The 22,158-nt window shown below is 40.9% G+C and overlaps 1 protein-coding gene across 2 annotated transcripts in view; it reads left to right on the forward strand.

Annotated features, from left to right (window-relative positions):
• Positions 1–22,158, forward strand: part of PRKG1 (protein kinase cGMP-dependent 1) — a 487,572-nt gene that overhangs the window by 397,875 nt on the left and 67,539 nt on the right. For both annotated transcript variants that reach the window (XM_067299666.1, XM_067299665.1), the window contains exon 9: positions 10,415–10,489. In XM_067299666.1, coding sequence (XP_067155767.1) covers positions 10,415–10,489 — 75 coding nt within the window. The remainder of the gene's footprint in view (positions 1–10,414; positions 10,490–22,158) is intronic.

The raw sequence follows: 22,158 nt of genomic DNA on the forward strand, positions 1-22,158 counted from the left end.
AGCATGATTATTAGGATGTTTTTTGAATTGTGAAGGCAGTGAAACACTGGAATAGGCCATCGAGAGATGCTGAGAAATCTTCCGCCTTCACACAGGAAAGTGTTAGCTGTATGTGTTCTTGCTACTCGGTGAAGAGTTCCTGATTTTCTTGTTTTAGATTTGGGGTGTTTTTGCTTTTTGGCCTCCCCCCCCATGAAAATACCAGCTCAGAGTTTAGTAGTAATCAAAAAAACAAATTGAATGTTAGGAATTCTTTGGAAAAAAATAGCAAAATAAATCCATGGTTTGGCAGTGTTTTGCATGCCGGGGGCTGTTCTGGTTCCCTCAACCCAAAAGCAATTGTATTATACCTAGAAATTGTTAAAAAGAGTGTCTTGAAAAAGAATGATAGGAAAAGGGAACGTCTTCCATTTGAAGAACGGCTAAGTAGGTGAGGGCTCCTTAGCCTGCCAAAGAGATCATAAAAGGGAGTATAGTATAGATCTGGAAGTGTTCAGAAGGAGATCAGAGAAGTTAATGGGAAGGAGATCCACATCTAGGACCTACCTCGGGATTAGGAAGTCTGAAGGGCCTAGGAGAACGTCCAAGGCAGCAGATACCATAAAGGCTTGCTCCATTCTTGTACTCTTCCCCGAGCATCTCCTATCAAGGCAGGGCACCACCAAAGGTAGGACAGTGGGTTGGCTGGAGCTTTGGTCTGGCCCTCCAAGGTCATTTTTATATTCTGAGGAGACGAACAAGAGCTGCTTAGACCCGTATCCTTTAGGGAAGGTCTAGGTACACTCGATTCTGCTTTCATACAGGAGTTTTGGATTAAATTATCTCTTGAGATTTCTTCCATTCCTTCATTTCTAAAAATCTAAAATTCTGCGATGCCAAAACTGAAGGAATAATATTCTTGGAGAAGCCATGATGTGCCAGCTAGGTTCTGATCAGCTGAAGATGTTTGTGGTCTCTCTGTTGTAAACAGATGGTGAACTTCAGGGCACTTGGCTAAGTGGCTTTTTTGCAACAAGTGACATAATGAGATATTTTAGCAAATACTAATTTGGAGAAATATAAAGCAACAAGTAACTCCGCACTTTTTTCTCACCAGCTCTGTAAGGGAGGTTTATGTTTCTGCACTGTAAGCATTAAAAAATCCAAATAACTGTAGTAATTGCAGAGTTATTCCTTCCTGATTGCTTTACCAACTGTTTCTTTGCTTAAGGTGCCTTTTTCTCTGTAATGCCCTTGAAATAGTAAGGAAGCACAAGTTAAATTTAACTTGCGAAGCGGTAGTTAATCCACAGCGTATTCCAGAGATTCTGGTAATGCTCTGCAATTAGTAGCAAAGTAATTATAGTGCAAGACAAGTAATGCTATTTATAGTATTATTTACAGTTCAAGAAAGGCTGTCCAGTGTCCTGACCCATCCTGACTTTCTTGTCGTACCTCTTATCTTCTTTTAGATTATTATTTTACAGGTGTGTGGATAAGTGCAGAAGCTCATTTTAATACAGTGAAAACTTATTAGGATTTCTCTAAGTTTGGTAAAAGTGCAAATACTATTCTGCTAATGAGGAAAAAAAAAATCCTTTTTACATCCAGATACACTGAATATTAAAGCATACAGTTTGTTATGGGGGTCACAGTAAATATCCCCATCAAATTATACACAAGGCATCAATGGAAAGGGGAGATCGGCTTTCCCTATGGTCAGAAGCTGTTACTGTGCCCTCGGTGCAGAACGAGTAGTGAGGCTTGTCACTAAGGTTGCCTAATATTTTTCTACTGCAAGCTGAGCTTAGTCGCGTTCTCAAAGCAGCAATTTTCATGCTCTACGTGTGCCCGAATCCGAAGCATTTCAGCGATACTGATTTTTTTGCAATTTCCAGCGACATGTTGCGGGATATAGTTTTCTTAATGTTCAAACACATCCTGCATCCGTTTCTCTGAGAAACTCTAAAATTTCGATCGTGTTGAAGAGGGGGTTAAAATTAGCTGTTCAAATTATCTCGTCATCAGAATAGACTCCTCTGACTTCCTTTTTTATTATTATTTTTTATTTTGAAAAACCAAAAGTCTTCCCAGGACAGCCAAAAAGTATTGCTCAGAATTGCTTTGAGTGTGTGCCCCACTGCAGGGGCTAACCAGCGCCATGGCCTAGCCCCATAGCGGCCCTTATCTTCAGCAGTCATCTAATAGCTACAAAATACCTTTGAGCCTCTAGTTAACATTTTAAAGCTTTCACCTTTTTATGTATTCCGTAGAGGTGGAGGTTTAGTCTCTGGATTTATGACCAAATGTAGGGTCGTTTCAGCTGCTGGAGAGTTTTGAGGGTAATAACGCAGGAAACTTTCTGTACCAGGATGAGTGCTAAAGCCAGGCCAACAAGCAAGCTCTGAAAAGAGTCAGTTTTGAAATTGGAGGTGGCTTAAGCTTAGGAAAAACGATGGGGTTTGCATAAAATCGTTCTGCAATTTAAAAAAATAAATGTTGAAGTGTTGCACGAGTGAAGTGATGGGGTTGAAAATACCATGAGAAAGGGCAAATGGCAGAATATGGTGGATCTTTAACAAACTTCCGCAGTGTCTGTGCTGCTTTCCTTTTTAATTTCCTTTAATTTCCTTTTAGCCATTCTGTTCCAAACTAAACCTTTGGCTTGAAAATGCATCCATTCCTGAACACTTGTTTTTGCTAAGGAAAATTCCTTTATTTATAAGGACGACGTGGACATCCTTTTCATTTTGCAACTATGTTTTTAAGTTCCTTTAACTTAATAACGAATTTGGGTGGGATTTATGGGATAGGATCCGTAACACTCTCGGGCTTCCCCCGGTTTGGTAGTAGTCTCCACCATGCAGAAGGTGAAGCCAAGCCAGTAACCCGGTTCTAACCAAGCCGTACCGGAAACTTCAACCGACTTGACTATGACTTCATGTCAGACTGTTTCATTTAAATCCCTTGAAATACTGTTGACTACTATTGTTCATGGACAACAATTAATTCCACCATATCAACAAGGAAGTCGCTGGTATCAAAAGCTCTTGAGAAGTCATTAAAATTAAACAGATATAATTGACTTACTGGGCCCAACAATGAAGAAACTACGGGATCGATGCTGAACTTTTGATTCAGTTGCTCTTTTAAATCAGATGTCTTAGAACTATTTCGTATAGTCTCCACACCTTATTTTCTGAAATTAGTATCTTCGGAACTGTGTAATCAGTGGAGGCCAGTATATGGACAATAAGTCGCCTGATAGAGTTCAGGGAGGAGAGAAATTAGGCTGTGTTGCAACCGGAGATGATTCTGGTGTTCGTATTTATTTATTTATTGGAAGATGTGATAGAGAAAAAGAAGCGGGTGCACATGCATTGCAGGTGTTGCAGATACCACCAAAGAGAGAGAATGTGGAGGGGAGATGCCTTCATAAGGATCATGACTCTTGGAAGGTAGTGGTCATGAAGAGGGGGAAGATGCAAGGTAGCAGAGGGAAAATTTGCATAGAGGAGTAGGTTTGGTATGCTGGAGAATGATCAAAAGTGATAGGCATTTACAGAAGATGAGAAAGCAAGGAAAAACATGTAATTTCTGGAGAAAAGGAAAGGCAATACAGTGGAAAGGGCCAAGAACTGGGATCGGTGAAGCAATTCAGGCTGTGACTGAATAAAGAAGGGAGGTTTCGCAGTCATTATGACAAATCCTGCAAGGAATCCGTTGCAAAGCCGGGGATTCTGTGAGGAGCCAGAACAGGCAGCCTGGGAACAGCCGCGCACAGGGAATCTGAGGCTTGCCCGGAAAATGCAAGGGCATTTTGTTTGTCGGGAATAAAGATGCAAAATTTGCTCCTGGGTAAAGATAATATGATAGAAGAGCAACCGTACCTGAAACGCAGCTATTGAACACAGCTGGAGGCAAAAATGAGGTTAAAAAGGTAATTGAGTAACATTTGCTAGGGATTTAATAGACTGGTACCTAATACAGAGGAGGCATCAAGCATGGATGTTTGTTTTGGGTCAAAATCACTTTGCAGATGATAGTAAGAGTGTTGTAGTAGTGAAGGGAGTTTGCTGTGGCTGTGTTTAGATAGGAATAGCATAATCCATAAAGCTTTTGTAGAGAAAGAGATTTCTGGAATTGTGTAAATGACTAAATTTCCAGGTCTAAAGAGGAAAATAACTGCATTCATCCCAGATATCCCTGAATACGATAGCATACACTGAGCCATTGAAACAACAGAGTTGGTCAGAGTAAGCTTTGACATGTAATGAATACGCTGTCACAGGTTGTTTTTTGGTAGGCAGTGATAAGCTGGCCCTGGAAAATAACCTTGGATCAAGTGATAACATTTTGATTTAGCTTCAATTTTGAAAGTAGATCTGTAACTGTGACTCTCGATATTGAAAATAGAGCAGTGAGAAATTAAAGGACCTCTTCGGGGAAATGGGCTGGACTAGGGTCCCTAGGATTCTTCCTATCTAACGGGCTGAAATCTGGTTTGCGAGAAAGGTGACGTATTTAGGAAATGACTTGCAGGGAATTCATTTATAATCAAAGAGTTTGTCTTCTGGGAAGAGCTGAAGCGGATGAGCTAGTTAGCTTCGGGTTGATGTCCCACCAATATTTAGCTAACCCAGACACAGAAAAAGCAGTGAGTTCCCAAAGAAGTATTTCCAGCATTATTATTATAGAGGTATTTCCTGCATTAGTGCCGTTGCACAAGCTCTTGGGATGACTGCATTGCAGTGCCATCTCATTTTAATGCTGTCATTTGAGGTTCCATTAATCCCAAAGGGGAAAAAAAACAAGACTCATAAAATTAGCTCAAAAAGTTCAGTAGACGGGTTGGCCATTTGAATGCTCTATTTCAATTAAAAAGAGGAACCCGTAAAATACTTTGGTCATCTCCCTTGGCATCCGGCATAGAAATCCATCCAAGTAAAGCAAAGGCCATGTGAATGAGTAAATAAAATCTGTATATGATTCTTGGGAGTTGTAAAACTAGGCAATAAAGTTTTCTGGCCATTTCAATGAATTTGTACAACCTTTTAGATACTTGGGAAACCAGAAAGCTTCTTGCAGGAATATAGTTTTCTTTTGATCAAAGATACAGTCCAGGTAAACATACTAGTATTTTATAGTGGTTCGTAGTTGTCAGATGTCCTTTACTTTTTATTTATTTTATTTTTTTAATCTCCCCAAGAGAAAATTCTGACTTCTTTGGAATTCATAAGGTTTTCTGTGTTTATGATCTGGTAAGACCTTATGTGGAACAAATTGGAAATGGTTGCTAGTTTAGGATGCTCTGTTGTGATACTGCAGCAATTCTTCCTCTAGGAAGAAGCTAGTTGTAGGAAGTGGATGAAGTTGTTGACTTTGTGCTTCAAGCGTTGGCCACGGCACGGCTTGCATTAGTGATTTTTTTCAGGCTCCCTGGAGGGGTGGTTAGATTTGGTGTAGAGGTACAGTGAACTGCTTGGGGAAAACCTACTATGACCATAGGCTGAATTTGATGGCTTGATCCTACTGGAAATTTTTTATTTAAAAAAAAAATTCTGATTTAAAAAAAAATTGTGTAGATCCTAGTAGGAGAACCCTGAGCACTTGTTTGGTAATTCAATTTGAATAAACAAATGCGTAGGCTACTTGCAGCCACTTTGTATGTAGATAAAACAGGAAGAAAACACTCAAAACTCATTCTTCAAATTTTGATCGTTATTGGTGCCCTGAAAGAGAAGTCTGTGCAACTTAATTTTTTTTTTTAACATGTACCCATGGAGCCTGAAGAAAGTATTTATAAAGAGTTCATGGAGTGTTTTGAACTCTAAGGCTATTTGCATTGTAATTGATGCTTCAGATTCATCTTTTATTTATACCTGCTTTTTTTCCACCTCTATATAATTTAATTACGTTTATAACAATATTGCACAGGAGCGCTGAGATTTCCTAGGTTTAAACACTGAGTGCTGGTAGGACAAAATTGCCTAGTGGAAATGTTAGAGAAAGAAGCTGAAGAGCCAATAAAACCTGAGGCACAGCTGCTCCTGAATTGACCGAATAAGGGCCAGCTTTTAAATATTTTTGCTATTTCTAAAGATTCAGCCAGAAGTCTTGTGAGGACATACCAGGTGCTGCACAGATTTTAAGGAGGTTTTAAACCTTTTGGGTATTTTTCAGATAGTTTTGACTTGCTTGCGGATCCCATTAGCAAAGGAAAACTGAGAGCACACGTGTGGTTTTCTTGCTAAAAAGCTGGAGGGAGAGAGAGTACTTTGACTTTATTTATTTATTTTTTTTCTCTGAATCTGGAAGCCTTATTTTAGTTTGCAGTGCAGGAAAGGTTGCTATATCGACCCTTTTGGCAACAGAAAGCAGAGCAAAATAAAATAAAGACGGCATTATCCTAGCATGACTGACTCTATACAAGCTGAACGTTTTCTTGGGAGATTTTCATTTTTGCTGTTTTAGTGTTTTTTCCCAATTGGGGTGAAGTTTATCCATGGAGAAAATTGGTTATGAGGAGAAAATGGAAACAATGAGGAGGGAGGACTACGAGGAGGAAAAACTGAGCAGTTTTCCGCCGAGATTTGTGGCGGAAATTGTGACCAAGATGATGCATCAACAACGAGCTGAGAATAGACAAGAAAAAAGTTACTTCAGTGAACTTCAAAATCCTGCCCGGTCCTGAGCCTTAATTAAGATATGTTTAAATATAACCTTAAAGCTATTAGACACTCTCCTATTTTTTGTTTTTTTCTTATTTCACCATATAATGTTTAATTATACAGAGATTTATTCACATTGCCAAAAATTGGAATGTTTAACCCCACCATATTTTCCTACCCACATTAAAGTCGATCAAGACCTGCTGTTTCAGCAAGACATTTTAAGCCTTGGGCTGTGTTTCAGAGCACAACAGGATGGTTAGAGTACTACACCGTCTTGCTTACGTGCTTAAATAAGCTTGTGGTGCAAGTGAACATTCGTAGCTTCATCTCACTTTCTTATGATGGCTTTCTTTTAATGGTTTTGGCTAGAACCTATGGCCCAAATGACATACATTTGGCCCCAAAAATATGGCATATGCCGTGCTGTGGGAAGTATTCTTCCAGACAAGTCTGGCAGACTTGGCAGGCCTCATACAGGTGATGCTGACAGTCATGGTGATCATGCAGGGCTAGATTGTGGATGGGTCTTGGTGGGTCTCCAGTTCTTGATCCTTTGAATCTTCCATCTAGAGCCCTGTAGAAGTAACTGAATTCTGTAAATCTCCACTGAGAACAGTAAGGATCAATGAGGTGAATGTCAACCAACAGACTTGGTTGCTGTATTTTGCCTAGATTCCTTTTTTTTGGGGGGGGGGGGCATTGCTGTTTCTTTGGAAAAAAGCAACATCCTTGATGTGTCCAACAGCAGCGCAGAGATTCTCTTATTTCAAGTGTGCTGCTGAATAAGACATTTTGCGTCGAAAAGATCCTATAGTTAATAGCACATCTTAATCTTGAAAATTACAGCCTGCTGAGCCCCTACCATGCTTTTAAAAAAAAAAAAAAATCCTAACAAAATTTCCATGGCAGAGCAAAGGAGCCTTTGCCTTTTCCTCTTAATTAATGAGGTCCTATTTCTTTCCCCATGCTGCATAAATGACTTCTTGGATCGTATAATTTAAAATATTATGGATTAAACAAAGAGGAAAAATGGGGGGATTTGTGTGGGTAGAGGATGTTTTCAGAGCTGGGATGACTGTAACTATGCAAGAGGGCTGTGCTGGAAAGGCCCTGTTATAGCAAGTTATAGCCTGCTCATCTCGCTAAGAGCTGAAGTTTGAGGCTTTTCAGTAAATAGGTTTTTAATCTGCCCATGTATGGTGCTCTATCCTATATAACGTTGTATGACCATAGACCAAATGCTTTAGGGAAAAGTGATTAACCTACCCTGTATTTTCCTCATCTGCTGAATAGCTTTAATCCTGTTTCATCCTATAAGTCTTTTTTTTTTGAGAGAGGACCATATTTAATATTCTGTTATTGTTCTTAAATCCGTAAGTATGACCCTAAATGTTTGGTTTATTTTTCAATTAATAGCCATTTCATTACTTGAGCTCTATTTTTAACTCAAGAGTGTTGTGACCATCCATAAGATGGAGGAACTGCAGGTCTTTCATTTGTGGATCTGTCACCGTAAGACAGAGGGAGAAGAGTCCTGATTAGCCAAGAGGTGGTAGTTTATAAGTTTGTCCTAGCTCTTTTCTCATTTTGCAAATAGCTCTCTCTTTTAAAGAAATAAATAAAGTCTGTGGGTGACAGACACACTGGGAATAATGGAAATAGTGGGGGAAGTATGCTCTTCACGTGGAATTTTTATATAGTAATATATATGATTTTCAGTTGTATGTATTGAGTGGACCTGTTTAATTTTTTTCTTTTTTATTTCTTATTTCGTCTCTGGTACTGTATAATATCCCCAACAAAGATATAACAGTTGCACTTGTTTTTAGTTTTACCATTACACTTTTTAAATTTTTGCCTGCTGCCGCGGGACGACCGACTGGCTTACGGTCCCGGACTGTGTGGGTTTCGTGTGGCGCCAGGGAGGGGGAGGGGAGATTTGCTGTGTGACTCCACAGCTTGTCTCAGAGACCAAAATTTACTGCGGAAGCGGCAATGGTACAAAGCAACAATTCTTGTTAACAGAAGCTCAACTCAACTAGAATAGTTATGTCTAATTACACTAAAAGTTGTGCTAACAGTAACTACTCAGTAAACGGAAGAAGATAGCTAATTTATACTAACTGTAACTACCCAAACGAATGAAGTAGGCAAACCGATTCTGACTGACCTCACCCGCGCGTTGCCTCAGCGCCCAACGTACCCTCAGCCCCAGGGAAGTAACTGCGGGAGGGCGTCCCCGTCCCGAGGGGCTCCCCGAGCTGGCAGACCCGCTGTCACCCGCGAAGAGCCCCAGACGGCCTCCGGGGCCAACCTGTTCCTACCTTTCGGGGGAAGGTGGAGGTGGAGTCGCCAGGCCGGTTGCAGTTCTCTTCACGCAGGCGCAGCCCCTGGCTCTTGGCTGCTGCAGGCTTCAACTCTCCTCTGTCCTTCTAATGACCATCGCACCCACGGTCGTGGGGTGGGGGTGGCCGAACACCCCCAAGGGCAGGCTAGCTGCCTCGCGCACCCTTCAGCACTGAAGGGAGGAGTTTGAGTGACTGTGAATGACCGCTTGACTCTTGCAGTGGTGGTCCCAAGGAGAGATCCCATAGCTGGGGTAAGAAGGAGTTAATTCCAGTCTGCAATGGGGCCCCAGCCATGAAAACAGGTGTTATGCCTCAGGGTCCTGGTGAGGAGGAGACAGTCCTGACCACAGCAACTAACCCTGCCCCAGCAGTGAGAGGAGGCTTCTGTTTCTCAAGGTCCTGGGGCCCAAGCAGGCCTTATCTCCAAGTCTTGACATCCTCCCTTTTGGAGTGTGAAACACAGAAATCCAGGCTGCTCGTAACTGGCACCAAATGTGTATTGGGGGGGGGGGGGGAGCTGGGAGCATCCCCCCACACCTACATTTCTTAGTTGAGTAAACAGTTTAAGGTAGAAACTTATTGGGTCCACTTGTTTGTGTCACTCATGATATAAAAAGATATTCCAGTCCTTTTTCCGATACGACTGAGGCCTTCACATCTCTCCTGGGACAGAGGATGGTGTTAGGGGACTGCTCGAGATGCTCTCCGCGTGTACAGAAGAGAGCTCGGCATTGGGTGTCTCGGGTGCTCCTAACGTTTCACCCTGCCTTACACCCCGTTAAACTGAATTAAATCCAAATTTCCTCTTTAGTGTCATCAAGCAGTTCGGCTTAGGACAAAACACCTGCCTTTCTGCCCTTGCTTTTCTTCTCCTTCTGCTTTCTTGGGGTTCCCCCCCCCTTTCCATTTTATTCCTGCTCACTCTGGTTTTGGCTGCTGTTTCTCATGCTGAGGAAAAACTGAGATACAGAAGTGAGGATCCCCCTTGCTTAGAAAACGGGGGGATTTCTTGTGGTTTTTGGCCTGGAGATAGGGCTGTGGTGGTGGCCCTGCTCCTCGCCACCGTGGGCCTTTCCAGCAATGTTCACAGTTTGAGATTTCCTCCAGAACTTGTATTTCCACTGTTGGAGGGAGGGAAGACTTTAGCGGTGATTTCACTGAGCTCAGACCCTAAAAAAGCTGGAGAAATAAGATTGGATTGCCTTGTTATTCCATTTTCACCTTTTCTTAAACATGCCTGAGGCCAGGTTTCCAATACGTGCCCCGCTGTGGCCCAGGTTCAGGTGGTCTTAGCTGTCCCATGGTCGTCAAGGGCAGGCCATGGTTGCTGCTGAAGACCCTGACTTTGCTTTCTTGGCTCCCAAATGGAAATTGTCTTTTTTTGTTAAAAAACCTCTACCTTTATTTTCACAGCTCCTTCAAACATCTGATTGGCGGTCTAGATGACGTTTCCAATAAAGCCTATGAAGATGCCGAAGCAAAAGCAAAGTAAGTGTCAGCTCGTTGCATTCAGCGTAAACTTGTAACCTCATTTTGCTTTCTGCGGTCTGTGTTTGTTGACAGCAAATCACAGTAACTTCAAAAAGATATTTTTTTCCCCTCAACATAATGGTGTAAAATAGCGTAAGTAGTAGTGAATTAAGCTCTTGTTCTGATTTTTTTTCACCCTGGAGGAACCTCTTTCTACCAGTCTTGCGCTCTCTGTGCTTGTGGAAGGAGCAGAAGGAGCCTGGTCTGATGTTGGTGGCTGGAGGCAGGTGCTCCCAACATCTCTCTTGATCGTACTACTCGAGTCCAGCAAAGCATTGGATTTTAAAAATTGGTCACAAAATAGTTACCTTGAAATGTTGCAAGGTGAGAAGTAGGAGAATTTTAAAGCTCAAGTAGTGAAGGAAATTGTTTTATATGATTTGCATCTTTAAAGAGCTTTGATCTTTCAGAAACATTTTACAAAGTAGGGACATCCTCCAAGAAGAAGAATGGGAAATTGAGCTGTGTCATTTCTGAATGCATGCTATGGTTATTTCGATGTGAAGCAATACATTCATCTAAAATCCTAGCTGCAAATATATGTTCCTTTGAGAAGTGAGCTATAGTGTATTGCAATTTTAGAATATATCAAAAATCCCTTCATAATTCATTCTTGGTCTACAATTTTTTTTTATATATAGAAAGATTTTGGTATGTTTACACTCTGATTCTATACTAGCAATATAACTTTTCAAGAGGAACATGATAGAGTGATGCTGAATTGAATATAAACATGTGATTCAAAGCCAGTGATAATTTAAAAGAAAACTGAAGCTGCTGTATATAAAAATAATCTTTTTATTTATTTTTATTTTTACTGCTACATTAAAGAAAGGGAGAGGGTTAAATGTTTTCTCAGGAAGTGCGACAGGGTTATTCAGTGGTCTTCAGTGGTCTAAATTTAAATTTGCTCTTAAGTTATACATAGTAACTTCTCATTAAACTAGAAAGGTTTGAAATAGCATATAACAAAGGTATTTGGCACCTCTGTGGAGAGAAAATGAGAAGGGCCTAAATGGTTATTTAATTAAAATCAATTTTTTTGTTAGTTTCAGAAAGTAAATTTGCATCCCAAGAAACTCTTTCTGGTACAAGACTTTGCAGTATTGCAAAGTACCAGCAAATTGGGAGACTATTTTCTTTTTTTAATCGTCTTTGAACGATATTTAAAATTTTTAATAATGCTTTAATTTAAGATACTATATGGCACCCTAGGGTTCCATTTTTATTTAGGATAATATTTCCCTGCCCCTAATAAAACATGCAAGGTTTCTTTTCAAATACTTAAGTTCCCTAAAATAGCTGTTGACTGACTTAAAAAGGCAGGGGACCAGCGGCCTATTTTACCATCCCAGAAAATAGGTATTTGGGGCACAAAACGCAGTTAAATGGACACAGTCTTATAATGGCTGATACCTAGCTACTAGAACCAGCTAAAATCGTGACATTTTAATGCTTATATAAAGCACTTCATAAAGTGTCAGAAAATTAACCTAAGCGATTCCAGAGACATGATCACAAATAGCCCAGGCACGTGCTATGATTTTTTTTATTACTATTTTTTTTAGGCTTACTGTTTGGGTTATTTAGATTTTCAACAAAATAAAATGGAAGAAAATGTTGGTAATGAAATTGGGTTTTTTGTTTTTAGTAATAATATTATATTATTATACTTAGATGCTCTGTGCGATTACACCACAGTCCCTTAGCACCCAGCCAAGTTTGCAAATAAAGCTTGCCATATCCCATTTCATAGTCTGTCTTCTCACATTTATAGTTTTTAGCTGTCTTATTAATCGAGTATCATGCAGTAATCTATTGTCACAGGCCACGTTTGTGTACACAGACGATATTGGAAATGCAAGATAGCTTTGTGACTTTTAGGGAGGACCTTTCAGGACACATTGTCCACCTGGCTCATTTTGCCTTAACTCCAAAGAAACCTCCCTTGGCTTTGTAACATGTCTTTTAGGAGATTGCAGCCTTGGCCGTATTTTGGATAAACTCCTTATTTTAGTAACCAGCAGGCCAATGTTGGCTGTAACGTTTTTGAGCTTTTATCTTCAGTGTTCCTCTTCTTTTTCTTCTAATGCCAAGGCTTTCATACAAATGGAAGGGCAAAGTGAAGGCTTCCTGGTGATACAGAAATTGTTGCTCCAAAGAGCGGTTTGAGTAAATTTTTTTTTAATAGCGATGGTTTAAAAGTCAGAGGTCTGTGCTCGAACCCTGTCACTCGATGCTGTAGGTGACAATGGCGCTATTGCCCTTTGCATGTTGACATTTTGACTTTGAAAAAGCAGAAGGGCTCGGTGCTGCCCACCCTGAAAAGCATCGTGAAAGGAATGCTCTTTCAAAAGCTGTGGCATTTATTAGTCAAATACCATATTCATGTTTGCCTGACTTCTTGAAAGCAGATGCATGCCTGGAAAAAAGATGAATAGAATAGCAAAAATTACCAAGTTACTTTGAGAGTGAAGTGGGATGTATTGTAAGCTGCTCCGTAACGTCTTATCACTCAGTAGTTGCTGCTTCAGTATCTGACAAGATAAAACTCCTCTGGGAGAAAAATAGACTTTGGAAAAAGTCTAACCTGGATTTGTTTTCATGCTGCTGTTAATTAGCTTCAGCTAATTGTTCTTCATGAGCTTATCATTTCCAAGGGGAAGTTGGTGAAAGGGAAGAACTTGTCATATAAAGCATATTCAGGTTCAGTAAAGTGCTCGGCTTTACAAAACTGAAATCACATAATAGTTCCCCCCCACACCCACCCCTTTTGCTTCCTTGTAGCTAGCGTCTCATTTTCTGGGCTTGTATGGCAGATAACAAAAAAAAAAAAAAAAAAACTTCTTTGAATGGATAGAACTTTTCAATATAAACTTATCTCAACAGCTATCAGGTGGATCGAGACGATCCCTTGAAAGGTCAGAAATTCAGCAAGCATAATCATGCATAATAAAGTCTTTGAATTATATCTTTTGTATTTATTAGTGGCCAAGCCTGCTCTTGATCGATCTGGTAGTCAAATTTTTGTTTTGCTCTAATCTCTGTGCTAGAGCAACACTGCAGCCATAGAGCTGATGGAAAGGGTTGGTCCCAGAATGAACTTGGTTTTGCCGAACCTCCTGCAGAGACCGTTTAGGCTATCCCAAATGACTTGCAGGAAAGCAGATAGAGCGCTTGCTCTGTGGTGGGTGGAAACTTCTTAGTCTGGTAGTGGTGCTTCTGCAGGGCATACCTGGAAGGGTGCTAGGCAGAAGTTATGGGTTAAGAAGTTAAGTTCCACATCTCCTGGGGGGTAAGTTGATCTTTCCATGTGACCAACACAAGACTAAATGAGGTGTCATGGAGGGGTTTAAGGCTTTCCCTTGCCTTTCACCCTGGTCTTAGGCATCTGCATCCTGGCTGTGACAATTGTGGGTGTCTCCCTGCTCCACATGGATTCTGTCCTAAATGTCTGGTGCTTGGACTGCACAGGCAGCCTAGGCGCTTGACACAAGGTTGTGTAAGTGCTCTGGTGGGAAGGTGCCCAGAAGTCACTGCCAAGCAGGCCTCTGAGGAAGTTGTGTTCTTTAATGGATTTGGCCTTACCTCAAGAAGACATCTCCATCTAGGAAAGCGATTCTGTGCTTAGGCTGCTGAACTCGGTGAAAGTTAGAAAAGTCTCTTATGTGCGCAAGCAGGATTATCTTTCATGTTGTTTGAGTTTTTTTAAATTCACAGGACTGTAAAAATTTGGCTTTCATCTAAATGGAAGAACCATTTATCCTCACTGGAACCATTTATCCTCCTCATTCCTTATGGAAGAACCCTTTTTTTAATCCTCATGATTACAGAGAACATCTTTATAATATGAGCTTTAAATGCCTTAGCACCAGAACCTCTTTGCTTGTTTCCCTCTAATGTCTTATTAGTATCATATTTTGGAGACACTTTTTCATGTTTTCTGCAGGTGTGGGGTTGGCAGTTCTGCTTACGTACATTCTTGTGTTAAATCTCTTAAGTTAGAAATCATAAAGACATCTTCAGTAAAACAGTAGGTAATCAGTGTTCTACTTGGATATTTTCAAGTAAGTTAACTAATTCATCAACTAATTAATATTACAGTTGCATCCTTTCCAGCATAAAGGTGAAACAAAGATGCAAGCATTTAACTTGGCTCACTTTCCAAAAAAAGAAGCAATTTCAGAAGAACAACACTTCTGTCCCAGTGCCAGGCTCAGGTTCAGCATATGCTGCCTGTTATTCAGTGCAGAAAGCAAATATCTAAAGAAGATAACCTTTATATGTGTAGATTAGTTCCAGGTGGATCCACTACTGAAACCCTCAGAAATCCAAGAGGGAAACAGGTGGTTTCTAATGCAGTTATTGATGCCAAGTGAGAATACTTTGGAGAACACTGTTAACTCTGTGCGTGCTAATTGCTTCTGCTGGGGTCCTTCCCCATTCGAAGGACTCCTGAAGTTAATCCCCGTGTGCCACCTTACCCCATAACATGGTCACCAGAGGAGGTCCCCTCTATCTTGGTGCCACCTTTATCTGACGTGACCGTAGCAAGGGAGAGCCCTCTGCCATGGCACATAGACAAGGATGGCGACAAGGTGTCACCCCACTGGCAAGCCAGGAAAATTAGCAGCTGCCTGGGCTTTACCTGGCCAGACAGAGTGTCTGCGTGGATGACCAGGTTCCCTGCGCTCGTTTTCTCCTGTCACATACAGAATTATCCGCTGAGGTTCATCTGCTATGGCAGTGGGGCTTGAAATTAATACCCTACTGAATGTAGGCACTGGTGTCTTAATGCGATTGCTCGAGACTCTCTGCAGACTTAGGCTATTTTGATTGCTTTCTTCACTTTTCTTCGTTCTAGCTGTTTTGCAGCCCTGGGGACCTGTGGCGTTATACTCAAAGCTGAAATTGTCTCCTTTTCATACGACTTGAGGAGGCAGGGATCTTTGTGTAGATGTTCAATGCTCCTTCCTTTCTTAGAAGCTTTGGCCTCAGACTCTCTTCGTCTTTACTTGATCAGTGTTTTAATACAGGACCTTGGAATAGCTCCATCCAAATGTTTTATTTTATTGGCCAGAGGAGTCACTTCTGTCATTTTACCCCTCTTCCTTCACTAAATTTATTCATAACAAAGCATCCTTCTAATAGTTTATTGACTTAGGTTTTGTTGCTATTACTATTTGTTCTGTTTTTAGATGCATATTTTCCTTTCTACGTTTCTTCCCCCCCCTTCCATTTTGACTTTAAAAGTAGAATTGACTTTATTCTAATACGAATGATATAAATACAGCTTTACGGTTTGAGTAAACGGGATGGTATGGTGCCCCTTCTGTTGTCCTTTCATTGGCTGCTTACGAAACAGTAATATGTGCCAAGATACCTTCTAGTACTAGTATTTTCTCCAATGCCAGTTTAGGAAAACTTTTGGACTCATGGAGATAGGCACATGCTTGTGCCTGGCTGAACTGACACTTGCTCCTTATGTCTTATGTGACTGGTAGCTGGTGTTCAGATGCCATCTACTGTTTAAGACATTCCCTGTGCTGCCTCTGAAGTATTACATTTTGCAAGATGAACTCTTTGTATCCCCAAATCCATCTCGTATCTCCCTGGCCAACATGTGAAAAAGAGAAAGTAGTTTCAAGTGTCTTCTGTTGCTCCTCAGGGGTGTTCCTTGGAAGGCTGCTACTGGATCTCTATGTATTTCATTCCTATACAGCTTTTTTCTTTTTCTTGGTGAGCTTTCCTTCTGAGAGTTTGCTTTTTTAGGTGGAAATAGTCTCTGAAAGATGAATGTTTATTGCACGTGGATAAGATCGTATTACTACAGATCAATGGGAATGGCTTAGTAGAGCAAAAATGCTGGTGACAAGGACCTGGCATCTAAAGTACATGCGTTTTGGTGGGGTTTTCCTCTGGATTGCCTTGAGTCTGGTTCCATGGACTGAAGGTTAGATAGTGCTTGGAGCACACCAGATCAGCTCCTGAAGCGCATCTTCTGGTTTAGGATCGCCTGAAAGCAGACTGGTGCTCTTGTGCCACCTCTGAGACATGAGCCAAAGGGCTTGAGAGGGAACAGCCAGGGGACTTGCTGCAAAAGCATGCTCTTGGTCTGGGTTAAAATGTATCTTAACGTACCTTGTGTGTAAAGACTGCTTTTGATTAATCATGAAACTGCAGTATTTGAAGGCTGTTGGCAGTGATCTGGTCACCTTTATTGGTATGCCGGTATTGCAGACATCTGGTCTTTGCTGGTTTAGGAGTGCCAGGGTTCAAGTTCTGGCCAGCTTCTCTATAAAGGCTGGATTTGGCCCTAATGGTCTTCGGTGCACAAAAACGTGCCGTGACCCATGGCAGACTCTGGCTTATCTTCATGCAAACACCTGTTTTGGTGAGACGGGCGAGCTTTGCATGCAGATACTGTATCTGCAAGCGCAGTGGTGCACGGTGTTTGACGATACAACCAGTGCACGGATTTTGGATGGATGTTGTCCAGTTCATTTCATTTACTAAGTACAACTGTGTATTAGGAAAGGATTATTTTGGTTTTGTTTTGCTTCCTTTTAGGAAAATGAGCCAAGCAAGATTTATTTTAATCCTTGCCAAAAGTGAAATTTTCAGAGCTCCAAACTGGGAGTGACCAATTAAAGAGAGAGCTTTTGCTGAAATACCTCGCTGACCCGTAGACTACACTTAGATCAGAAATTTTTCTGCAGGAGAAAATATTTTCTGGCTTACAGCGTTACAGAAGTCTGGACAGCATGAGGAGCTGTAAGAATTGGCTCCGTCTCCCTTTGTGTCCATTGTTTTCTGAATTAGCGAGCATATGGGAACTAGCTTTTATCTTGGCTATATGCTGTGCCAGAATGGGAAGGGGGGGGGGAAAAAAAAGGTTGTGGAACATGCTAAAAGAGAGGAGGAAAAATATTGCTAATGCTATGAAAAAGCAGAGGTTGCAGTCTTTTGTTTTTTTTTTCCTTAAGCTGTGCAAGCAATTGAAGTAATTCCCCTGCTCAATTAGTGTTGTGAAGAAATCAGAAGTGAGCCCAGCATATTATGTGCCTTTCATACACTTTTAAACTTGTATGAGTTTAAATATCCTGCCGTTTTGGAAGAAAGCACCAAGAGCGTAGCTTTGACTTTAGACAGTGTTATTTGACCACTGGTACGTGACACTTTCTTCTTTCTGTTGGAGAATTTTGCATATAACAGAGCCTGGCCTTAAATCACTTTAATTTCATACTGAAGCCGTCTGTAGTTTGTATCCATGTCTAACCATCAAATTTTCCCAGTTGCTGGAATAAATAGGTGTTTACTTAGCAAACAGGTTCTCGGGAATCATTTAACATCTGGTATGGCGTTCCTGAATAAAGCTAGTGGAGACTGCTAAATTGTGACTTTTTTTTTGAAGGTAAAGTGCTATTTACTCTAAGACTTGCATTACTCCTGCGGATCTCTACACTGGGTGCACTTTATGGCTGCTTTCCTCTGGAGAAAATGCACTGCGTAATGCACTCTGTAGCTCACAAGGGGTATATTAAATTAGCTTTTAAAAGCAGGTCATTTTTATTTAAGTAATAATCTATATGCTTTTTCTCTTCCAAACCCAACCTTTAGACATAATCATGAGCTGTGTCAGGTGTCAGCTTGGAACACCAGCAAAAAAAAAAAAAAGTGCTTTTGAAGCAGGCAGCTATTACAATATTTTGCTGCATTTGTTTTATAAAATTAGAGCCTGTACTGGCTCAGAGATGATGAAATAAAAATGCAGCAGAAAGCTTTCGGAAGATTGAGTGCCGTTCCAGAGAAAACAGAAAAATGTTGCTGTGACTGCAGGTACTGGCTCAGCAGTTCCCGTCGTGCATGTTAGCACTTGATGGAGGTGCAGATCTGCATATTAGAAATATTAACCGTGCTCTTGGCATTTATCTAAATTTTTTTCTGAGATTGCCGAGAATACTTTACTAAACCCAGTATGGTCACCTACAGCTTTGTATAGCACAGTCGTGGTAGCTTTTAAACAGGAAATTTTGGCATAATTTGGCATCCGTGAGGAATGGAGAGGCGAAGGTTGTATTAAAACACTTTTGCCAGGTTTCTTGGTCTGGATGTTTGGCATTCAATGCATTTGAGGGCTGTCCCAAAGACCATATAAACAGCTCTGTAATTACTATGTCACTAGAATATGGGCTAGTTGGGTCCCACTTGCATCAGAAGGACTTTAGGTGACATGTAGGCACTTGAACAGAGTCAACTCAGTGGTACTTCTGTCCTGATTTTGGAAAAGCTGGCAATAGTTGGGGGTTGATCTGTTGCTTTTCTGGTTCTGGACTTACTTGCTAGACCAGGTGTCTCCAGTTGTAGCTGACCAACTCTTTTAAGAGCCTTCAGGAGGGTTGTACGGGCTCCAGCATGGGCAGCAACGTCAGAGGAAGAGATGGGGGAGCCCCATCTCCCCGGTGCTGACTTCCCTTAGCAGAGCTGGAAAAGGTGTTGCCAGGGAAAAGAAACGAGTTTCTTCCTGTTCACCTTTAAAATATATATATATAAATTTTAAAAAAAGAAAAGTGAGGATGAGATGTGATGGGAGTAGCTACAGGCACAAAGTTCTGAATTTTTGGTGCACGCAGTTGTGGGAAAAGAGAGGGAAAAGAGCTAAGTGGCGGGTCCGTGTTTCAAAGATGAGTGAAAATAAATAAATATAATATATTATAAAAATATAAATGTTTTTCCCCTGGGAAAATTGGTAAGCGTAGTACCCAAAAAAGCACATAGCAAATTCAATTGACCCCTGCGCAGTAATTGTGTCAAATTCGAAGATGAAATTCAATCGCTGAACTGTGAAATGGAAGAAATTTAATCCTGCTATAAGTGAAAAGCTGAATAAGGCCTTAACTTCAAATTTACCGCCGACACCTCTGTCGCGCTAGCAGCTGAGACGCCAAAGCAAAGTGTTTTTATTTTCCCTTCCTCGCTGTTTAAAAAAAAAACAAAAGCATAATCATTTTTCCTAAAAGTTCAAACTAATTTCCAGATAAAGCTTACGGTCTTTTCCCTATACTTTGCCGCTAATTGCAGTCCACAAAAAACAAATTTTTGATCACATCTAATGCTGATTAATACCTGATATAAGCAATATTGGACTGTGGTGGCACCTTTATTGCAGGTTGCCAAAAGTCTTTAACGGTAAGACTCTCTTACCTTACGATTTCTGTTAATTTGGCCAAATCTGAAGCGCCTTAATCAAAGTCTGATCTTCCTCGTTATTTTGGAGGTTAATATAAAACTAGCCGGAGGATTGTAATACGGCTATTGTAATTAAATCTGTGATGCCAGTTAAAAGGACATTATTCATAGCTGTATTTACAATACACTTCAGTAATGGGAGCGAGGTGTTTCTAGCTCTGTCTGCTCAGTGTACCATCACATGCAAACACATTTACGCTCCACCTTTGTGGTCTCTTAAGCTCTGTTGCCTCATTTTCAGGTGTGATTTTTATGGTCACCATACCGAACGCATCAAACAACGTAATTTCTCGATAACGAAACAAGGGATTTAGTCTGATACGGTCTCGATTAAAGCACGCTCCCAAACGCGTTTCAGGAATTGCAATTGCAGATGCGTTCCTAAGCGAGGGAGGTTTGCTCAGATGTTTCCTAATCCTTTACGCTTCTCGAGGATGCTTGCTAATAAAGGTGCATTTCTTGCATGCTGAGATTTTAATGGATTGCTGTGCCTTATTTCATTTTGGAGACCGTTTCTGTGCCTAAGTGGTATCATTCATCTTTGGCCAAATGTGTTCTTATTACTTTACATTCCTTGAGGAGCCAGTCATAAGAAATGCGCTGGCAGTATGCCTGTGACTCCTTTTACATGTAGGAAACAGGCAGTCGCTCCCCAGAAATGCTGTTTGCACAGAAAAGGTAACTTTTTCTATGCTTTGAAACACTAGCCATCTCTCTAAAACCTCCACAGCTTCACAGCTCGCTTTCTGATTTCATACACTTAGGGGAAATTGGTGTGTTAAGTTGATCTCTTTAAGATGGGAAAGCTGGTGGTTGATCCCATTATCACCTCCACGGCTTGCAAATAGGCTGTTTTAATAATTAGGTGATAATGGAAGTGTTATAGTTTGTATTTGGGTCAGGTTTTGACACGAAAATGTTTATTAAACATTGAGATGGGCTTAGTCAAGGCATTACCTACTGCTTGCGTAAGGTAGCGCAGCAACGAGAAAATAAAGCTCCAAAGTTCACATCTCAGGGAAAAAAAGTCTTGCATGCAAATTATTGCTGTTTCAAATGCTAAATGTTGCAGCTGACATTTTTAAAAAAAAGGAGTTGCTTTCATCTTTTACGGTTGCTGTGTTTGCAAAGGGTAAAGTCCTCCGAGAGATTGCCAGCGAAGCCTTGCGGTGGTCATCGCCTGTGCTCGGCTCCTCGCAAAGCCCCCTCTAAAATTAATTATCATCAAATATTCCTCTGGCAGTCAATGGAAACAAATCCCTGGTAACCTCAGATCTCTTCATGTGGACTTGTTAAGCCCAGAAGCAAAATTACAGGTGTTTTCTCTTGTTTCTGCACGAGTCTCAAGCTTTTTGTTTAAAGCAGCCGGGTTTTTGTCATTGCCTTGTTACTCAGGACAGCTACCATCTATTACTCCTCTCCTGGAAAACCTGAATATTTTTTTCCCTTTCTAGAAATAGAAGGTAGAAAGGCTGGAAACCAGTGGTCCTAGACCTTCATTTTCCTAATGTGTCGCATAAAGGTTGGTAACAGTTTCAGATATGGACGTGTCTAGACCTAGGGATCCCTTGCGTGCAAGGTCATTTTATAGCAAGTCTCTTTGAATGACCTCCAGTGTTCTGCAATATTGCTTTGGACGTGGCATGTGCGTGGCAGGGGGGAAATCCTGTTCCAACGTTTGCTTGACCTGCAACATCTCCTATGCCATTTAGTAGAGGAGTCTAACCTTTAAAAAAAGGCTGAGCTTTAGGTGTGCCGGGGGCCGTATCGCTCAAGAAGTCAACAGTAGCCACTAAAAATAAGTTGTCCTTTTGCTTCAGTGGACATTGGGTGTCACATTTTGCCTTAAGAAAAAAAAAAAAATTTACCCGAGCTATTTTCAAGTTTGCTTAATCTTGCCCAACTTTTCTAGCATATGAAATGCTTAGAAAATGAACATTTTTAGTAGCGGGTGCCACTCCTGCTGTGGGGGTTCAGGACAGGCTTGTTTGTGTCACCCCTTACGTAAAAAGCAAAATGAGGATGATCAGGAGCCAAAGTAGAGGAATTCCTAGAATGAAACTTTGGGGTACCATGAGGGTAGTTGGTGATGGAAAGCCCTTGTAGTATGTCGGTGAAGGCTGCAGTGAGAAAGCGCCTTGTAAACCTCTGCTTAACGCTTAAATTTGGGGGTCCCTATGCTGACCTCCAGAGCTTCTGGCTGTGAGTCAGTAAGAAATTTGGTTACATGGGTGTTCAGTGCCATTGAAGTTAATTTTATCTGAAGTGTTTATTTTGCTTAAAAAATAAATACCAGTGGGATATTTGTATATGGGTGCAAATATGCTTGCTTGAAACTTGAACTCTTTAGAAAAAAAGGCTACATGAATTCAAATGTT

This window comes from Apteryx mantelli, chromosome 7 (genome assembly GCF_036417845.1).
Source record: "Apteryx mantelli isolate bAptMan1 chromosome 7, bAptMan1.hap1, whole genome shotgun sequence".
Lineage (NCBI taxonomy): Eukaryota > Metazoa > Chordata > Aves > Apterygiformes > Apterygidae > Apteryx > Apteryx mantelli.